This window comes from Pseudonaja textilis, chromosome Z (genome assembly GCF_049901715.1).
Source record: "Pseudonaja textilis isolate UNSWEBS1 chromosome Z, rPseTex1.2, whole genome shotgun sequence".
NCBI lineage: Eukaryota > Metazoa > Chordata > Lepidosauria > Squamata > Elapidae > Pseudonaja > Pseudonaja textilis.
In genome coordinates this window covers 2,661,904-2,683,583 of record NC_142008.1, presented here as the reverse complement: position 1 = coordinate 2,683,583, position 21,680 = coordinate 2,661,904, and the positions used below count along the sequence as shown (strand labels likewise).

General features: G+C 44.9%; 1 protein-coding gene across 1 annotated transcript in view; it reads right to left on the bottom strand.

The window, feature by feature from the left end:
- Positions 1-21,680, bottom strand: part of OBSCN (obscurin, cytoskeletal calmodulin and titin-interacting RhoGEF) — a 230,805-nt gene that overhangs the window by 14,334 nt on the left and 194,791 nt on the right. The window contains 12 exon segments of the mRNA XM_087917128.1: positions 577-658; positions 2,363-2,533; positions 3,648-3,770; positions 4,540-4,707; positions 7,383-7,493; positions 8,299-8,421; positions 9,017-12,089; positions 13,731-13,808; positions 14,250-14,295; positions 16,047-16,199; positions 16,722-16,748; positions 18,401-18,573. Of these exon segments, the coding sequence (XP_087773254.1) occupies positions 577-658; positions 2,363-2,533; positions 3,648-3,770; positions 4,540-4,707; positions 7,383-7,493; positions 8,299-8,421; positions 9,017-12,089; positions 13,731-13,808; positions 14,250-14,295; positions 16,047-16,199; positions 16,722-16,748; positions 18,401-18,573 (4,328 nt within the window).

Sequence of the window (21,680 nt, the reverse complement as noted above, 5' to 3'; positions counted from 1 at the left end):
AAGGAAAAGGGAGGGAGGAAAAAGAAATGGAGGGAGGGAGGGAGGGAAGAAAGAAAGAAAGAAAGACAGAAAGAAAGAAAGAAAGAGAAAGAAAGAAAGAAAGAAAGAAAGAAAGAAAGAAAGAAAGAAAGAAAGAAAGAAAGAAAGAAAGAAAGAAAGAAAGAAAGAAAGAAAGAGTACAGGTAGTCCTTGACTTACAACAGTTTGTTTAGTGACTGTTCAATGTTAAAACGGCACAGAAAAAGTGACATGACCACTTTTCACTTTTACAGTGAAGTTGCAGCCTCCCCAGAGTCATGTGATCAAAATTCAGCTGCTTGACGACTGACTCATATTTATGACGGTCGCAGTGTCCCAGGGTAATGTGATCCCCTTTTGTGACCTTCTGACAAGCGAGGAGCCAGATTCACTTAACAACCGTGTGACTAGCTTAACAACTGCAAGGATTCAACTTCATAATTTTGGCAAGAAAGGTCGTAAAAACGAGTCACAGCTCCCTTAACAAAGATCCCCTTAGCAGCAGAAATTTTGGGCCCGATGGTGGTCATAGGTGGAGGACCACCTGGACAGGCGTACCTTTTAATCTCAGTCTGAAAAGCATAGGTCTGGTGGGTTGGCAGTTCTGCCATCCTGTTCTCTTCTTCCTGAGCTTGAAATGCTGAAAAGAGGAAGGGACAAATTCTAAATTAAAACATGGTTATCACACACGGCAGATAAAAGTGCTCTTAACGCAACGCCAACCCTTCTGAGGCTAAACTTAGTTTCCCAGCAGGGAGGGGTTCCCGGGGTCTCCATCACACACAACAGTCCCGATTTTATTGCAGCCGTTGTTCTTAACCCCAATCCTTCTGCACTGATGGTTCTCGCTTTGGTTTACATAGGTAGTCCTCAGTTTACAACTGTTCTTTTACAGACCGTTCGAAGTTACAATGGCCCTAAAAAACGGGGGACCTTTGACCACTTTTCACACTTATGACCATTGCAGCGTGCCCATGATGATCAAAATTCAGACCTTTGGGAGCTGACTCATATTTATGACCGTTGCAGTGTCCCTGGGATCATGTAGATCCCCTTTGGCCACCTTCTGCCAAGCAAAGTCAATGGAGAATCTGGATTCACTTAACAGCCATGTTGATTTGCCTAATGACTCATGATTCACTTAATGACCATAGCTATCCAATCAGATAGGTCATGTGATGAGCCCCTTTACGACTGTTACATCTTACGACCAAAGCGGGCAGTCTCTATTGCAGCTGTAAGTTGAGTACTACTGACTTATATTCAATGCGATTAGTCCTTGAGTTACAACCAATTGTTTGGTGACCCCTCAAAGTTACAACGGCACTGAGAAAAGTGACTTGAAACCTGTCCTTGCACCTACAACTAAAGCAGCATTATCCATAGTCACGTCAAAATTCAGGTGTTCGGCAGCTGGCATGAATTTAGAACAGCTGCAGCATCCTGGGACCATGTGAGCCAACCTCCAACAAACAACAACAATGAGAGAAACTGGATTTGTTTCACAACCGCATACCACTGAACAATCATCGCCATAGCCACTTTAGAACCACGTGAAGGGGCGTGGGAGGAGGAGGAGGACTGTGGACTCTTTGGTGCTCTCTGAGTTTGGCTGTTTTCATGACCCAACTAAGGCTAAAGGGGGGAGGGTTGTGGGGAGGAGAAGGGGGAGGCGCTCTCAGAATTGGTTGTTTGCTTGCAAATGTTCCATTCGTTCCCTGAGGATGTGATCCAGTTGGTCAACGAGCTGAACTACAAACTCAGAGAGCAGCAAGCATCGCACAGAAAGAGAAACCCAGATAAACACGGATTAACACCAGACAAACAAGGAAGCAGCAAGCAATACCCGGGGGGTGGGATTCTACCGGTTCAGCCCAGTTCTAGCTCCAAAGGGCAGCCTAAACCAAACTGGTTCACTGCAACAATCTTCTGGTCTTCTCTTTGGCCCACCGGCCTGCCTGCCTGCCCGGGCTTTAGGTTTTTTCCTCCTTAACTGCTTTGGCACAGCTGCGTGGCACAACTGAGTGCTGCTCGTCAGCAGGACGGTGACTATTTGCCGGAGTTGGCAATTTGTTAACAGTGCGCAAAGCGTGCACTCACCAAACCCGTTGTTATGCCGGTAGGATCCCGTCCCCTAATCAAGGAATTGCCCTCCCAGCAGCAGTGCCAAGATAAGCAACTGTAAACTATAAAGGGAGCAAAGCCTACACTCCCTAACACGGATTACGTTACCTAGTTGGACGGTGAAAAGTCTGCAGGAAAACCACCAAATTCAGACAGCATGAAGGGCCCCTCGTTTCAACCCAGAGCTAAAAATAGTCTCTCCTGCTGAGAAAATGAATACCTGCTTGATCTTCTTCACCGATTTTCACTTTGGGAGTTGGGTAGCTGTATGGACCCACGCCGGCTGGGCTTACGCAGGCAATGCGAAAGGAGTAGACCAAACCCCGAGGAAGGTGTTCAACTGTGTAACAGCAATCTGGGATGTCACTGGCCAGGGTTTTCCACTCTCCATCTTGGCAGAGTAACAAAAGGAAGGAAGAAAAAGATTAATATATAACATTAAATTAATGAAAAAGATTAATAAAGTAGGAAGAGGATGAGTTCTAGCCCCATTTCAGGCAAGAAAGCCAGCTGGGTGACTTTGGGCCAATCGCCCTCCATTGCTCTCTGCGGTAGTTTCTTTGCCTCCCTTAAAGATGCAGGCGATACAGATAGTCCTCAACTTACAAACGTTTAGCGACCATTCAAAGTTACGATGGCATTGAAAAAAACTACTCGACTAGTTTTCACACTTACAACCTTTGCAGCATTGAAAGAAAAGCAAGGAAGGCCATAAAACGTAGCTTTTTCTCTGGTAATATCACACTACTAACTAGAGCATACAAAACATTTGCTAGACCAATACTTGAATACAGCTCATCAGTCTGGAAACCACATTATGTATCTGATATTAGCACAATTGAGAAAGTCCAGAAATATTTCACAAGAAGAGTTCTCCACTCCTCTACTCGTTGTAGAATACCTTATGCCACCAGACTTGAAATTCTAGAACTAGAAAACCTTGAATTACGCCGTCTTCGGTCTGATTTAAGCATGGTATATAAAATCATACATTGCAATGTCCTACTTGTCAATGAATATTTCAGCTTCAACCATAGCAACACAAGAGCAAACAACAGATACAAACTCAAGGTTAACCACACCAAACTTGATTGCAGGAAATACGACTTCAGCCACAGAGTGGTCAATGTCTGGAATACTCTACCTGACTCTGTGGTTTCTTCCCCAAACCCCAAAAACTTTAGCCTTAGACTGTCTACTATTGACCTCACCCCTTTCCTAAGAGGTCTGTAGGGGGCGTGCATAAGTGCACCAACGTGCCTACCGTCCCTGTGCTATTGTTTCTTTTATTTTTATTTTATTTTTCTTATATGTACTCATTTCATGTATTCATAACTATGTATACACTTATACTTATTATCTTGTAAACAATTGACAAATCAAATAAATAATAATAATAATAAAAAAAAAAGAACGGGGAAAAACTTGTCTTGCTGAGCTACGGAAAGTTTGGGCTCCATTATGGTGATACGTTGAGGACCACCCGTAAAAGAGAAGCCGCTTACCGTCCTTCTTGCACAGAACCGTGTAAGTCACTGGGTGGTTGAGTTCCACTGCTTCCCAGGCCAGCCGTACACCATCTTCAAGAACTTCAAGGATATCAGGAGCAGGTATGTTTGAAGGTGCCTCTGGGGCAGAATAGAAAACCATCATTCACCCCAACGTTGGCGTGGTATGATTTTGAAAACACACTGGAAAGCAACTTGAAGCATCGTGAAAGATCATTTTCAGCTCAGCTGCACCCCAGTCACAAACTCTGGGGGCTGATCTCATCAGGAGAAAGACTCATTCATTCCAGTTGCAATGCCTTTTATTTGAAATAATGTTTTTCATTGCATAAGAAACATGATGTTGATAGGAGATATTATTGTAGTTCAGGACTGATTGACCCAACTAGGTAACATCTTCAGTGATAGAAGGGGGTGGGGGTTACAAAGGGGAGGAGGAGGAGGAGGAGGAGGAGGAGGAAACAGACCAACAGATAATAGAAATAACTGATGGATAGAAAGACAGACAGACGGATAGATGATAGAGATAGACACAGATAGATACAGACATGAATTTGGATGAATGGAAAGAGAAAGAGGTGAAGAATGATAGATGTATGAATGGACAGAGTATAAGCGGATAATTAAACAAACATAAGACAGAACTGGTAGAAAAGAAACACAACACCATAATAGATTTGGGAGAAAGCTGATGGACTGAAATGCCCCCTTAATCCTGAGGCAAAGACTACCTTAAGTTTTGGGGAGGTTTTTAAGGGTAAGATGCTTTCAGGCAGCACAAGGAGAGATATTTTTCCTTCCCAAAATCTCTACATTCCCATTTTTGGACCCACAATTTCTGAGCCTCTTTGGATCCCAGGATGCAAGAGGGAAGAAAACCATATTTTACCTGCTTTCCTTATGGTGCAGGAGGTGGAAACAGTACCGTGGGAACTGGTAGCCTTGCAGGTGTAGACGCCAAAGTCCGCCATCGTAGCGGATAACACGGTTAAAATCTGGAACCGTTTTAGAGTTGAAGAAATCAGGATCCGATCCGTGCTGCAAATTGCTGCTCCATCTAAAAGGCGATAAAAAGAAAGTCGCCAGGAATTTGGCTACCACCTAAAATTGAAGGTCAATCTCTTTGAAATGCCTGGAATCAGGAGTCCCACAAATTATATAGGTAGTCCTCAACTTATGGCCACAACGGGGACCAAAGACTCTCTTGCTAAGTGAGGCCATTAAGTGAGCCATGCCCTATTCCATGACCTTTTTTTCTTGCTCCGGTTGTTAAGTGAATTGCAGAAGTTGTTAAGTGAATCACATGGTCATTAAAGGAATCCGGCATCACCGATTGACTTTACTTGTCGGAGACCGGTGGGAAGGTCCCGAATGGTGATCACATGACCCTAGGATGCTGCAACTGATGCAAATACAAGATGGTGGCCAACTGCCCGAATTTTGATCATGTGACCGTGGAGATGCTACAATAGTTGTAAGTGTGAGGACCAGTCATCACTTTTTTCAATGCTGTTGTAACTTTGAACTTCGTTCCTTTCTTCTTCCCCACTTTTTCCTTCCTTCCCTCTTTCCTCCTTTCCCTCCCTCTCTTCCTCCCTTTTTTCTTCCTCCCTCCCTCCCTGCCTCCCCTTTTCCTTTTCTTCCTTCCTTCCTTCCTTCCTTCCTTCCTTCTTCCCTCCATCTCCTCCTTTTCTCTCCCTCCCTGCCTCCCCTTTTCCTTTTCTTCCTTCCTCCCTCCCTCCCTCCCTCCTCTTTTTCTTCCTCCCTCCCTCCCTCCCCTTTTCCTTTCCTTTCCTTCCTTCCTTCCTTCCTTCCTTCCTTCCTTCCTTCCTTCCTTCCTCCCTCCCTCCCTCCCCTTTTCCTTTCCTTTCCTTCCTTCCTTCCTTCCTTCCTTCCTTCCTTCCTTCCTTCCTTCCTCTCTCCCTCCCTCCCTTCCTCCCTCCCTCCTCTTTTTCTTCCTCTCTCCCTCCCCCTTTCCTTTCCTTCCTTCCTTCCTTCCTTCCTTCCTTCCTTCCTCCCTCCCTCCCTCCCTCCCTCCCTCCTTTTCTCTCCCTCCCTCCCTCCCCCTTTCCTTTTCTTCCTCCCTTCCTCCCTCCCTCCTATTTTCTTCCTCCCTCCCTCCCCTTTTCCTTTCCTTCCTTCCTTCCTCCCTCCCTCCCTCCCTCCCTCCCTCCTTTTCTCTCCCTCCCTCCCTCCCCTTTCCTTCCTTCCTTCCTCCCTCCATCTCCCTCCTCTTTTTCTTCCTCCCTCCCTCCCCCTTTCCTTTTCCTTTCCTTTCCTTCCTTCCTTCCTTCCTTCCTCTCTCCCTCCCTCCCTTCCTCCCTCCCTCCTCTTTTCTTCCTCTCTCCCTCCCCCTTTCCTTTCCCTTCCTTCCTTCCTTCCTTCCTTCCTTCCTTCCTCCCTCCCTCCCTCCCTCCCTCCCTCCTTTTTCTCTCCCTCCCTCCCTCCCCCTTTCCTTTTCTTCCTCCCTTCCTCCCTCCCTCCTATTTTTCTTCCTCCCTCCCTCCCCTTTTCCTTTCCTTCCTTCCTTCCTCCCCTCCCTCCCTCCCTCCCTCCCTCCTTTTCTCCCTCCCTCCCTCCCCCTTTCCTTCCTTCCTTCCTCCCTCCATCTCCCTCCTCTTTTTCTTCCTCCCTCCCTCCCCCTTTCCTTTCCCTTTCCTTTCCTTCCTTCCTTCCTTCCTTCCTTCCTTCCTTCCTTCCTTCCTTCCTTACTTACTTCTTCCCTCCATCTCCCTCCTTTTCTCTCCCTCCCTCCCTCCCCTTTCCTTTTCTTCCTCCCTTCCTCCCTCCCTCCTCTTTTTCTTCCTCCCTCCCTCCCCTTTTCCTTTCCTTCCTTCCTTCCTTCCTCCCTCCCTCCCTCCCTCCTCTTTTTCTTCCTCCCTCCCTCCCTTTTCCTTTCCTTTCCTTCCTTCCTTCCTTCCTCCCTTCCTTCCTTCCTCCCTTCCTTCCTTCCTTCCTTCCTTCCTTCCTTCCTTCCTTCCTTCCTTCCTTCCTTCCTATTCCTGGTTGCTAAATGAATGACTTTTAGTCACGGACTACTTAAATAATGCATATAGCTTGGAAATATCACTGGACAAAAGAGGAATTCTGGGGAGTAAAAGGACTAGAGAGGAGGTACACCTGTGACATTCTTCCTCAAGACCTTTAACCCAAACGCATCTTTTTCTCAGGATCGAGGGGAGGTTGCATGGGGCTGCGACCCAACCCTGGGTGAATATACTCCTGGCTTTGAGGAGCTGCAAAATGCTGTTTGAGCATCCTTGCGTGCGCCGAAGCGCCCCTTTTGTGTGTGACCCAAAGCACCCCGCAGCCCTCACAACCCCAGAAAGCTTTAAAGTAAGCAGGCAAATCCAGTTGAAAGCAAAACGTCACCAGTTCAACAGTGGAGCAGTTACTAGCACTGATGATATGACCTAGTTTGGCAATGAAACGCCTGGAAGAAAAAACAACCCAGCTCAGGGAGCACCAAGGACCACACAGTCTTCCTCCCCCCCTCCCCCTCCTCCCCATAACCCCCCCACTCTCTTTTCTGTTACTCGTGATATTCCTTAGTTTGGTAACAAAACGCCTGCAAGTACAACCACCAAGCTGAAGGAGCTTCAAAAACCCCCAGGTTATGTTCTTTCTGGTCAACCTGTGGGGAGGGATTTGAACAAGGAGCCAGCCAGGAGATGAAGGAGAAAGGGGAGGTTCTGTCAACCTGCCCACCCCCGATATCAGCAGCTACGGTACCTTTGGACCATTCTATGCCAGAGAAGGAATGGGAGGAGGTCCGGCAGGAGAGGGTCAGGGATTGTCCGATGGCAACTGTCTGATCGGTGAGCTCTTCGGTGAAGGAAGGTCCTGGAAAGGAGAACGGAGAGTTTTGCACCATGGGCTTGTGCGACTACATCGGATGTGTCTCGATTCTGGAAATATACTGATTTCTTCTCTGGGGGAATCCTCCATCCCACTACCGGCCAAGCCCAATTGAACAAAGGAAGCGCGCTTGGACTTTCCAAACAAGTGTCAAAAATTAGGAATGGATTTATTTATTTATGAAAGAAAGCTGGATGTTTTTATGTTTTGTTTGTTTGTTTGTTTTTAAAAACTAATAAAATTGTGGTTTTTTTTAAAAAAAATTAGGAATGGAGTCCAGAAGTATGAGAACCAAAAGAGGAACTTTCTGGCCCCTTTTTTAAGAAGTTGTAGCTAGACTCCTGTAATATTTGCTACATGGGGCGGCCCTTGAAGACTACAGAACTACTTCTGGAGCAAAATGCAATGGACCATGGATTTTTTGGGGGTTGGTTTTATTATTGCCATTCCTTCTTTCCTTCCTTCCTTTCTTTTTCTTTCCTTACTCCTCCCCTCCCTCCCTCCCTCCCTCCCTCCCTCCCTTCCTTTCTTCCTTTCCTTCCTTCTGGTTTCCTTTTCCTTCCTTCCTATTTCCCCTCCCTCCTTCCCAAATATTTATTTATTATTCAGTGCATTTCTAAAACAAAGACACCCCCTCCCCCCCCACACACACACACACTGTTGGGCATTAATGGCTAAAAATAAATGCAGAGTGCAGAGTTCGAACTCAGGACCCAAATCAGCCCTCCCTCCTCCATTCCGGCCTCTCGAGAACTCTCCTTCCGTCGCCCCTCCCCCCCAGTTGCTATACCTTTGTCCTTAGTCTTGAGGCTGGGCAAGGTGAATGCAGAGAACATCCTTTTCTTTTTGGAAGTTGGGGAAGGCTCTGTCAAAGAGGTCCTCTCAGCTTGCTCACTTTTGACTTCCTCAGAGGCTAGAAAATAGAGGACCACCCAAAAGGTCAGGGATGGAGCAGCCAGGAGATCCGAAGATCCATTCTCTTTTGCAGAAGTTCTCCAAACTTAGCAACTTTGAAGCTTATCAACTTCAATTCCCAGAATTCCTCGGCCCGTCATACTGGCTGGGGAATTCTAAGTTCACAAGTCTTAAAATTACAAAATTTTGGGGACCGCTGCTCTTTTGCACCCCTCTTAACCAGGATGCCCTTCAGAAATATCTAGAGGTACCTTTTAGAAGCTGGATTGAGACCAGAATTGGTAGCTACCTGTCAACCCTTTGAGGAGGATCTTGACACAGATCCCACAAAGATTCCAGAAATGCCACTTTATCGTCGTAGGATGTGACAATATACTCTTAAAAGCATCCCAGGTGATCCCTCTATCCAGAATCCAGCCAGGTTACTTTGAGGTTCTCCTTCATCATTTCTACATTTGACCTATAAATATATTTCCCCTACTACTGAGTTGGCCTATCCTAACATCCATTTCTACACCCAAGATATCTCTACGTCGGTAACGATCCTGAAGGCTTTTCTTTGGCTCATGTCAGCCAAGGAAGATAATCATTACCTGTTCTGGTGTCTTCACTGGAAAGTTTTCTGGTCAACATCTTTGAGAACTGAGCTACGGATGCCTTCATCCTCTTCCCCAGACTGAGTTCCACCTGCTCCATGGATTGAGAGCGGACCATGGGCTTGAAAAGTCCTAAGGCACTCTGGAGAGAACTCTTCCTCTTCCTCTTTGAATCCGAAGGGAGGTCATATTGGGACCCCGTCGGTAGATCACCTTCGGAGTCAGACCTTTTTCCTATCCGAGGTGCTATGGCTGGTTCAGGACCTATCTCCGTTTTGAGGGCATCTGCTTCCTTTTGTCCAGAAGGTTCCTTGAGGTCCGCCTCAGGCAATTTATCCTCCCTGAGACATATTTTTTTCTCCTGCTGAGAAGGGAGTTTGAATCCAGGTGGCCTTTTGGTGGGCAAATTTTCAGGAGCTTTCCTGAAACTCAGGAACTCAAATGGAGAATAGACAATGTCATAGAGTTCGTGGAGGTTGAGGAAAGCTGGTTCCACCTCCGTGATATCAAATTTGGAGGTTTTGCTATCAGGACGCGGCATCTCCGAGAGATCCTGGATCTGCACAAGGGCAATTTCATACATTTGGCTCCTTCCTGGATAATCCGAGCCTTCATAAGAAGAAGACATCCTGGCTTTCTTGTTCAGGTAAAACTGAAGGCTGAAATAGTCTTCTTCTCCAGGATAGATAATATTGGCTTCTGAAGGATCGGCTAGGCCAATGCCTCCTTCTCTCTTGCCTCTGCGCACCAGATACCTACTTTTCGGTCTCACCGCTTGGCCAGGTGACTTTTGATGGGGCATCTCCTCTTGGGGTGATTCTGGCCAAGGAGGTGTTGCTTTCGATCGGTAAGCCATCTTCTCCGCTAAGTTTTCCACAACAGGAGCCTCTGAGTCACCGTAAAGTCTCTGTTCGTGGCTTCTGCCTTCTCCAATGGAATGTGGTCTTTGGATTTGAGTTACGGAGACTTTTTTCCCAGAAGTTGCAAAAGGTCTCGTTTTCGCTTGAGAATAGCCCGCTACAACAGGTGTTCGGCCCTTGAGGGCCTCACCAGGGGCAGATGGCGGGTGGTGGTGGTAGAGCTCATACTTTTCAGCTTCAGAGAAAGACATCAGATCTGCTTGGGTTTGGGGAGCTCGCTGAGCCTCTCTGAGAAGAGATTCTCTTCCTGGGTAAGCAGAGGACTTTGGAAGTGAGGCTACCTGGGTTTCTCCGTGAAGCATGGGTGCTGAGGCAGACCCTGGTTGGGAAGATGCTTGCCTCAGAGCAGCAGCGCTTCTTGGGCTAGTAGGGGATGGTCTTCTGTAAGGAGGAAACTCTCGTTGTGATTGGTGCTGGCTTCCTCCCAGAGCAACTGTCTCTGGATGAGCAGGACCTTCACTTTTTGCAACAGGTAGCTTCCTTTCCAGATGTGCCACGGGCAACTGATGTAAAGGTTTTTGCTTTGCACTCTCGGAGATGGAAGGTGTGGCCATTTTTGCTTGAGGGATGTCCAGCTTCTCCAGATCTTTCTTCTCTAACATGGCTGACTTGGTCAAGTGGGATCCTGAGAGCTTCTGGGATGTACTTTGCCATTCCTCAAGGACAGAGGAGGCGGAACTCTTGTCTGGAGCACCAGCAAGCTGCTTCTCAGTCTGAGCATGAGTGATGTGAAAGGGAACAGCCTTCAGAAGATGAAGACTTTCTCCTTGTTGATGTCCTTCAACACTCTTGGGAGAAGTTGGGGTTGTCTCACGGGATGTTTTTTTCTCCTTGCTATCCCAAGACACCAAATTTGGGGTCTCTGAGGGTGGCACTCTCAAACCAGAGGCTTCCCCTTGTGGAAAAATGGTTCGTCCATCCCTGTAAGGAAAAGACACGGGTATCTGCTCCTCCTCGATGTCATTTTTTGAAGCCAACCCTAAAGCAAAACCAGATTGCTGAGCTTCTAGAATCTGATCTTCTCTGCCTTGAGGAGATATTCCCACTAAACGTGGCACATTCGTTTTCGGCGGCGAATCTTCCACTTTTTCAGAGCCCCGTGCCAAAATCAAGGTCTCCTTGTCCTGCTGAAGGCCCAACTTGGATCTTTCCTTGTCATCCAGCGGGGCTAACTTTGGGTATTCTTCAGAAAAACCATCCCTAGCTTTGGCTGCTGACATTTTTTCGTCCCTCAGATGAGTTCCTTCTGCTGGGCCACCCTGCGGCATGGCATCCAGGTCTTCTTCTGCAATCTCCTGTTCCTCAGCGAAGCTCCCAGCTCTTATTCTGTAGTCATCCAAAGAACGGCTCCTGGCCGATACCTGGAAAGTCACTTTGGGAGATTTCTGAGCAGTATCAAAAGAAGCCGATTTGGTGATTAGGGGTCCATAACTTCCTTCTCGTTCCTTCCCCAATTCTGCGTCCGCCAACGGTCCTCCTTCTCTCCCAAATTCAAACTGTTCTAGTAAGGGTTCCCGCAGGCCAGTTAAAGCGGACTTTGAATATCCAGCTTTCCTGTAAGACCTCTTAGCTCTTTCTAACTGTTTTCTTTGCCCTTTTCCCGGTGAGGAAGGAAAATAGGTCAGATTTTCCGATGGGTGGCTGTAAAAAGTACTTTTGATGACGCTATGTCTCGGGACACAACCTGGAGACCGTTCTATTCTTCCTTCCTCTGGAGGCAACAATCCAGTTTGATCTTGCAACGAAGCCAACTCAAACAGTGTTCTTCCATGGGCGTCACCCTCGGAGATTTCTCGTTCTCGGACAGGATGTCCATCCAACTGTCCCTTCGCTGAAGGCTCCTTCAACCTTCTGGTTTTGACCGGCGGCATGGCGTCTTCAGGAAGTTTGAACTCATCTTCAAATACTTCATCATCTCGACCGTTTGATCTTTCCAGCACAGACAGACGAACCTCCGGAATGGGTCCGAAAGGTTTTTTTCCAGAGGACACCAAAATTTCGTTGTCTGAAGATGACCCACTGGTGCTGGAGGAACTGCTCTCTTCGACCAGTTGCCGGGAGACGCCAAGTGAGGTGTTCTTGTGATGCTTTTCTAGAATTTCTGGGATTGGTCTCATCACAAGCAACGACTTGTAGCTCATAAGAGATCGCTGGACATGAAAGGGATATTAAAACAATGGAAAAGAGAAAACTGAGGCCAGCCCAAACACAATATGATAGAACCTAGAATCATGGGGTTGGAAGGGACCTGGGAGGTCATCTAGTCCAATCCCCTACTCAAGAGAGAGACCTTATACCATTCCAGACAAATGGCTGTCCAATCTATTGATGATGTAGCCCCACATGCTGCAACTATATCATCATGGACAAAATGATGATTTTACTTCAGATAGTTTTGCAAAAAAAATCTGCAAGATACGTAGTTGTTGACTTACAACTATTCATTTAGTGACCGTTTGGTATTGCAACAGTCCAGAAAAAGGTGACTTATGACCATTTTTCACACTTATAACCGTTGCAGCATTCCCATGGTCCCTTGATCCAAATTCAGACACTTGGGCAACTGACTCATATTTATGACGGTCGCAGTGTCCCGGGGTCATGTGATCCCCTTTTTTGTGGCTTTCTGACAAGCAAAGTCAATGGGGAAGCCAGATTCACTTAACAACCGTGTTACTAACTTAACAACGACAGTGATTATTTAGCCTCTGTGGCCACAATGATCGTAGAGTTGGGCAAAACTCACTTAACTGTCTCGCTTAGCAACATAAATTTTGGGCTCAATTGTGGTCATAAGTTGAGGATTTTCTGTACTCTTACATTTCTTTACAAAGTCACTGTAAGTCAGGAGTTAATAGGAAACCCCATTTAATTTTTGCAATCTATTTTTGAGAGTTGTTTCATGTGTTAAAAAAAGATGTAATTTTCAAAGATGGCTAGCAGATACAGATAATCCTCGACTTACGGTCATTTGTTTAGGGTTTCAAAGTTGCAGTAGCACTGAAAAAAATTATTTGTGACCGTTTTTCACACCTATAGCTGATGCAGGTCACATGATCCAAATTCGGGCGCTTGGCAACTGAGCGGTCATCTTTATGACCGTTTCAGTGTCCTGGGGTCACATGATCCCCGTTTTGTGACCTCTGACAAGCAAAGTCAATTGGGAAGCCAGATTCCCTTCACAACTGTGTAACTAACTTAACAACTGCAGTGATTCACTTAACAACTGTGGCAAGGAAATTCGCAAAATGGGGCAGAATTCACATCACAAGTGTCTGTCTTAGCAATGGAAGTTTTGATCGTAAGTTGAGGACTACTTATATTAACGAGAAGGGCAGTAGAGAAATCCAATCATAAAAACAAAGAAATAGCAACTCTTTAGAAGCCATGCTTCTTCTCAGCCTTAACAATATTAAAGATATCTGGACTTCAACCCACCCAGAATTCTGCAGTCAACCATGCTGGCTGGGGAATTCTGGGAGTTGAAGTCCACATGTCTTAAAGTTGCCAAAGTTGAGAAATGTAACCTTGGGACTTGCTGTTCATACAGGAACATGGGACAAGGAACCTTGGAACCATATTTAAGCCATTTAAATATGCATTTAAAATCTAAGTTATTTTCTTCCCAAGTTTGCCAGGAATAAACAGATATACAATATATCTGTATTGGATATATTCAGTCTCTAAAATAAAAATTGTAAATGGGCATAACAGTGCATATGATGGATCCCAGAACACCGACACTAGTGAAGCCAAAATAACTGCACATCGGGGTAGAGCTGTTTACTAACCTGCCATTTGCTTCGGGATACAAAAAAGTTGAGCGGTTTTGTCTCAATAAAATGAGCCTCTTCAGATGGGGGTTTGTGCTGAAAAGGAATATATATCCGTTTGAAAATAAATTCCGTGTCATATCTTCAAACACCCAGCAAATATCCCAATTGATTTGAAAACCAGAGCTTCTAGTATTTGTCTGGAATTGTTCATTTCTTAAAAAAAAAAAAAAAAAAACAAGCCACCAGGTCAAAAAACAGCACTGTTCCTTTAAATTCTTGCTGTAAATTACACATTTTGGGAGAAGCCTTCACTTTGACATAGATCGTCTTAGCAAAGGTATCCTCCAAATTGAGGAGGTTAAAAAATTAATTTGGGAATTGCAACTGTGCAATCAGAGCCCTGGGCTGCCACCTTGAGTTTTTTTTTTTAATCTCACCACCCTCACAGTCATCCCTGCAATCCAGATTGTGGGGAAAGGGGCCTAAGAATCCAAATTCGATTCTTCCAGTCCTTCAACAGCAATCAAAACTTACAGAAAACCAGGGATGAGAGAGGCATTCCATCGCACTTGGCCTGGTTCTGTAAAGAGAAACAATAAACCAGGTTCTACTTGATACGTCAAGGAACAGCTATGTATTCAAAGAATGTTTCAACGACTCTGATGTCTCTGGAAAGAACTGATTTCGAACAGAAAGGTTTAATATGGTAACTGGCAAAGGTCTCATGAGGCTGTGTGAATTCAGGCTAGGATCACCAGCACTCTGTTTATTCTCTGAAATCTCTTATTTGGCAGCGTTTGCCATCCACCAATGTATGCCTTGATCTGTTCCACTTTTGGAACTAATTGTCCGCTTCTAAAAGATATTTCACACTTTTCAAATTTTTAAATCTTAAATGATTCCGTTTTTAATGTTTTATTCTATTGATTAAACTGTATACTGTCCAGAACTGTGAGTTTAAATAAGGTTTGATATATCAGCCAATCAACCAATCATATAGGTTTACAAATTTCAAGAATTTTCTAGGATAATGGACTTTGGAGAAGCAGTATAGGAAGAGCATGGGTGAGAATATTTGTAGCTCAGGGTTGAACCGTGGAGTTGTTGGTGCACTCTGAGGTTGGTGATTTTCTTGTGGACATTTCATGACTCAGCTAAGTAACAACATCAGTGCTAGAAGGGAGTGGGGTTGGAGGAGGAGGAGGAGGAGGAGGAGGAGGAGGAGGAGGGAGGAGGAGGAGGAGGAGGACGACAACAACAGTGGGGTCCTTGGTGCTCTCTGAGCTTGGTTGTTTTCTTGCAGACATTTCATGATCCAGCTAGGGAACATCATCAGAAGGGAGCGAGGAGGAAGAGGAAGAAGGAGAAGAAGGAAGGAAGGAGGAGCAGGAAGAGGACTGTTGGTGCTCTCTGAGCTTGGATGGTTTTCTTGCAGACGTTTCATGACCTAACTAGGGAACATCATCAGTGTTGGAAGGGAGGAGAGCTTGGTGTGGGGAGGAAGGGGAGAAGGATTGTGGGGTCCTTGGTGCTCTCTGAGTTTGGAGGTTTCCTTGCAGACATTCCATGACCCAACATCATCAGTGCCAGAAGCGAGTGGGGTTTGCTCTCGTTTTATATAATAGCACCTATAACAGCACCCAACTCAGTGATGGAGTAAACAATTGTCCAATCAAGGAACCCTCAAGGCTACTCCCATCAAGACTGACAGGGCAAGGTGCTATTATATAAAACGAGAGCCAACCCTACTCGCTTCTGGCACTGGTGATTTGTTTATTTATTGGAATTTGTCAAAAAAAAGAAGAGAACAAGAATAATAGAATAAAAATACAACGACACAGACAACAGGCACGTCTTTAGTGCACTTATGCACGCGCCCCCCCTCTAATAACCACTTAAGTATGAAGTACGGTCCACAGAAGTCCATTTGTGACTGAAATTGTGATTACTGGTAGCTGAGACAACTGAGTCGGGTAGGGCATTCCAGACTTTGACAGGATGTTCCCTAGTTGTGTCAGGAAACGCCTGTAAGGAAATAACCAAGCTCAGAGAGCACTGACCAAGCACAATCCTCCTTCTTCCCACAAGCATTATTTCCTTCTAGCACCGATGATGTTCCCTAGTTGTGTCAGGAAACGTCTGCAAGGAAACCTTCAAGCTCAGAGAGCACCAAGGACATCAGAGACTGCTGGCTTTTCCAGAGCCCCCCTGCCCCTCAGAGCTGTCCCTCTTCTAATATCCTGAAGAAAAGACTTCATATTTTAGGACTACCTCTCCTTCCTACGCTCTCTCTCTGAAATGAAGATGAGAAGTGTATATACACCCACTTACCCAGGAGCTGGTTGAAGGATTTTTTCAATAAAATCCTTGGCTTCTTTGCTCAGATGATCCCAATCAGAGCTTTTCCATGCAACGATCCCATTCTGGACGTTAAGCAGGGTCGCACGGTCATTTTCCCCAGCAAAGGGAGACTTGCAGGTCAAGCTGATCATTAAAAAAAAAAAAAGACAAAATTTTAAAATGTTTGTATGGTCATGAACCAATCTGCAAAGAAAAGGCAGAGGATGGCCTTTTGTTGGTGATAAGATCTACAGGTAATCCTCAACTTACAGCCATTTGTTTAGTGACTGTTTAATGTTGTGACGGCACTTAAAAAGTGACTTAGGACCGTTTTTCACATTTACAACCATTGCATCATTCCCACGGTCACCTGATCAACATTCAGATACTTGGCAACTGGCTCATATTTATGGTGGTTGCAGTGTCCTGGGCAGGGTCATGTGATCCCATTTTGCAACTTCTGACAAACAAAGTCAATGGGGAAGCCAGATTCGCCTAAAAAATGTGTTACGAACAACTGCAGGGATTCACTTAACAACTGTGGCAAGAAAGATTGTAAAATGAAGCAAAACCCATTTAACAACTGTCTTGCTTAGCCATTTAAATGCTGGGCTCAATCGGGGTCATAGGAATTGTGTGTAATATGATAAAGTCCCCTATGCTTACCTTAAATAGCTAATAACGCCAACTGGCCTGTAAGAAAAGAAACAAATATGAGGAAAGAATCTCAGCTCCCGTAAAGCCTTGATAGACCAACCTTCCCTGGTTCTGGTGCCCTGAAACAGAATTTCTCAACTTGACAAATTTAAGATGGGTGGCCAGAATTCCCAAGCCAGCATCTTCAAGTTGGCAACGTTGAGGAATCCTACCATGAAGGATGAGCCGGTTTCTTCTATTGTCAGAAGAATCTTCCATTGTTCCTTCATTTCTCAACGATACGGAGCCATGAACCAGTAAATTCTGGAGATCAATTCCGAAACACAAAAGATTAGAACGTAGAACAGTGATGGAAGGGACTTCTGAGGTCTTCTAGTCCAACCCCTTGTCCAAGGCAGACCTTATATAATCCTGGTCAAACAGTTGTCCAGTCTCTTCTTGAAAACCTCCAGTCATGGAGCATCCACAACTTCTGGAGGCAGGTCGTTCCACTGGATAATTCTTTTCGCTCCCAGGAAATTTCTTCTTATTTCCAAGTTAGACCTTCCTCGGATGAGCTTCCACCCACTACTTTTTATGACCTCTGGTGTTTTGGGTAATCGATTGATTCCCCTCTTCTCTGTGACAAGTATTGGAAGAAAGTTATAATTTCTTCCCTGGTTCTTTTCTTCAATAAACTAGACATACCTAGGTCATTCAAACACTTAGCATCTAGAGTCGAATCTTCATCATCTTCGTTGCTCTCCTCTGCGCTCTTTCTGGGGCCTCAACATCCCCCTTTGTATCATGGGGAGCACCACAGGATACATTATTCCAAGTGTGGCCTCACCAATGCAGTATAAAGCGATACCGTCATTTCTCCTGATCTTGATGCTATCCGTCTGTTGATGCACCTCAGGGCTGCGTTGGTCCTTTGGGCAGCTACAAGGCATCGTTGGGTCACTCTTAAGTGGTTGTCCACTGGTACGCCTAGATCAGTCTCACAGTTGCAACTATTGACTCTATGGGTTCTATAACTGCATTTAATTCTTCCTGCCTAAATGCAGGAAGGACTTTCCTCACCACCGAAACTGCACCTTGTTAGGTAGAACCCAACGTTCAAGTCTGAAGTTTCTTGGAAGTGCGGATAATCAGTGGAATGACTTGCTTTCAGGGGCTGTGGATGCTCCAACACTGGAGGTTCTTAAGAAGAGATTGGACAACCATTTGCCTGAAAAGGTGTTTCCTACTTAAATCTGTTATTCTGTTCTGTTATTGCTTTTCTAGATCTTTAGCCTATCTTCTAAACGTGTTGGTTGTTCTTTTTAGTTTGCTATCATCTTCTCTTTCTATCCCCTCATCTAGATCATTTATGAAGATGTTGAAGAATAGTGGGCCCAAGACTGAACCTTGTGACACCCCACTGCTTACTTCCCTCCATATAGTCGTATTCCATCGAAAACTACACACTGAGTGTGGTTGGGCAGCCAGTTTTGAATCCATCTGGTGATGATGCTATCTATCCCATTGTTCTAGATTATGTAGATTATGGTCTATTTCATTAAAAGCACATCCACAGCATTTTGCAGGTCTACTAATTTAGAGTTAACCTTCTTGGTTTTCCACTGATCTTCAAGAAGGCTCACCAAACGCAGTGAGGAAGGTTGGAGTAAAACTACAAGGAACGAGAAGGGAGAGGATTTCTTTACCAGATGTCCGAGGCCGTTGACACTGGAGACCTGGACAGTACTTCTGGTGGGACAAATTCTGGAGATCCATAAGTGCTGTGCTGAGGCTGTGATGGATTTATCCTTTGGGCAAAGCCAAAATCACAGATCTTAATGTCATCCCTGTCGGGGTGGACCAGCAAAATGTTTGAAGGCTGTAGAAGAAAAGGATAAAGAAGAAACATCAGTATGGAAAAGAATTGAGGGATAAAACCTGTCGGCAAAAAGAGAACTCAAACTGGTTTTCCTTGCTGAAATTCTGAGGTACAAGTACTCCACTTACAACCACAATTGAACCCAAATTTTTTGTGGCTGAGACATTTGATAAGCGGGTTCTGCCTGTTTTATAACATTTCTTGCCACAGTTGTTAAATGAATCCCTGAAGTGGTTAAGTGAGTAACACGGTTGTGAAGTGACTCTGGCTTCTCTATTGATTTTGCTTGTCGGTTGCAAAATGGGATCACGTGACTCCTGGAAACTGCAACCATCATAAGTATGAGCCAGTTGCCAATTTTAATCACATGACCATGGGGATGCTTCAACACTCGTAAGGGTGACAAATGATTATAAATTATTTTTTTCAGTGCCGTTGTAACTCTGAATGGTTATTAAATGTTGTAAGTTGAGGGCTACCTGTACTTCAGAAGGCCCGATTCTGCTCAAGCACCACAATATCAATAGTAGAGACCTCCAAGTTTCTAGGTTCTATAATATCTCAGGACTTAAAATGGACACTTAGCGTCAAAAACATCATTTAAAAAAAGCACAGCAAAGAACGTTCTTTCTGCGCCAACTCAGAAAACTCAAATTGCCCAAGGAGCTGCTGATATATAAAATAAAAACTCTGTGGTTTCTTCCCCAAACCCCAAAAACTTTAACCTTAGACTGTCTACTATTGACCTCACCCCTTTCCTAAGAGGTCTGTAGGGGGCGTGCATAAGCGCACCAACGTGCCTACCGTCCCTGTCCTATTGTTTCTTTTATTTTTCTTAGACGTACCCATTTCATGTATTCATATATACTTATACCTATTATCTTGTAAACAATTGACAAAAATAAATAAAATAAAATAAAAATACAGTTCTACAGGGGAATTACCGAGTCTGTCATTTGCACCTCGATAATTGTCTGGTTTGGCACAGCAACCAAGAGAACAGACTTCAAAGAACAGTTAGGACCGTAGGCTAAACAAACGAACAAACAATGGCAAACAGCCTGCCTTCCATTGAGGACCTATATACTGCAGGGGTTAGAAAGAGGGCTGAGAAAGTATCTATAGACCCTCACATCCTGGACATAAATTGTTTCAACTCTTTGCTCAAGACAATGCTATAGAGCACTGCACAGCAGAACAGACACAAAGACATTTCCTCCCCATCTCCCATGCTATCACTCTGCTAAACAACTAATTCCCACAGCTCTGTCTTATGACCAAGATGCTAGGATATTAAACCACGTAGCAGGTCTGCATTACTTACTATCCTTCTCATCTGTCCTATTAGCTATCCCTTTAACATCTGATGACTATCACTTTGCTGTTTGTATCTTATGATTTATGTTGATTGCTTTTATTTAGTAACCTAATGATTTGTCTTGATTGCTTTAGTATGCGATGACTATCCCTGAGTGTTGTATCCAGGGGTGGGCTACTACCAATTTGCACCGGTTCGAGCGAGCAGGCTGTTAATTTTACGGCTAGTTCGGCAAACCGGCAAATTCAACCCCCGCCTGGCCCTGCCCACCCCACCCTCCCAGGACCGCCCAGGCGGCCCATTTTGGATTGCAGGTAAGTTCAGAGGCCATGTGGAGGCTCAGGGTGGGCAAAAAACAGGCCTCTTGGAAGTTCCAGAAGGCCGGAAATCGGCCAGTTTCCAGCCTCCAAAGAGGCTCCGGAGCCCAGGGAGCCCGTTTTCGCTCAAGGGAAGCCTCCAGAGACAGGGAGAGTGAAAACACCCCCCCCCCGCCACACCTTGGTGCAGGAGGCCGACTAGGCCACACCCACTCGGCAACTGGGCAGAGAACTGGTTGTTAAATTTTTTGAAGCCCACCCCTTGTCGTATCTATGATTTACGATGATTGTATTTTATGATTATAATAAGTGCTTGTATGTACACTGTGAGCTTATGCACTGGAGACAAATTCTTGGCCAAGAAAGAATGTTCTATTCTATTCTATTTCTCCTTGTGGTCCATTGGAGATTGCAGAGATGGAAGGAGAGATGGTGGGAACTGACCAGAAGAAGGAATAGAGAGAATTGGCCAAGAAAGAAGACATGGCTCTTAGCTTCATTCCTTCATTCCAGCTCAGCCTAACTGGGGAGAAATGGGGGAGGAAGAATTTATTATTGTTGTAATTATTAATTATTCATTATCAATTATCAAGTCTTATACACCAAAATGACAGTATACACAGCAGACAAGATAACCATACTGGGTTTCGTATCACAAATCACTAGTCGAACGCTTCCCAAGTGTTTAGGACTGCGTGATATATCGGCGGATTATGCGAGCAGATCCCAGTAAGGTGGCCTTCTGCAGCTGACCAGTGGTGATCTTGTCAGCGCCAATTGTCTTTAAGTGCTTGCCTAGGTCTTTAGGCACAGCACCCAGTGTGCCCAGTACCCCTGGAACCACCTGCACTGGTTTATCCCGGAGTCTCTGCAGTTTGATTCTCAAGTCCTGATATCTGGTGACTTTTTCAAGTTGTTTCTCGCCAATTCTGCTGTCACCAGGTATGGCAATGTCAACGATCCACGCTTTTTTCCTCTCCACAAACATGATATCCGGGGTATTGTGTTCCAAAACTTTGTCACTGTTTTCGGAAGTCCCACAGTAGTTGCTTTTTATTTTTATTTTTATTTTATTTTATTTATTATTGTTGTTGTTTTTGTTGTTGTCATTGTTGTTGTTTTACTTTAATTTTGTCTTGTTTTTTTCTTTTAAATTTTATATTTTATCTTATATCCTGCCTTTATTATTTTTACAAATAACTGAAGATGGTGAACACATCCAACACACCTTCTTTATCCTAACTTCCCCACAACAACAACCCTGTGAGCTGGGTTGGGCTAAGAGTGATAGGCCAAAAATCACCCAGCCAGCTTTCACACCTAGGGCAGAACTAGAACTCAACATCTCTTGATGATTGGCCTAAAACCATCCAGTGGCTTTCATACCTAAGGCAGGGCTAGAACTCAATGTCTCCTGGTGATTGGCCCAAAGTCAGCCAGCTGGCTTTCATGCCTAAAATGGGACTAGATAT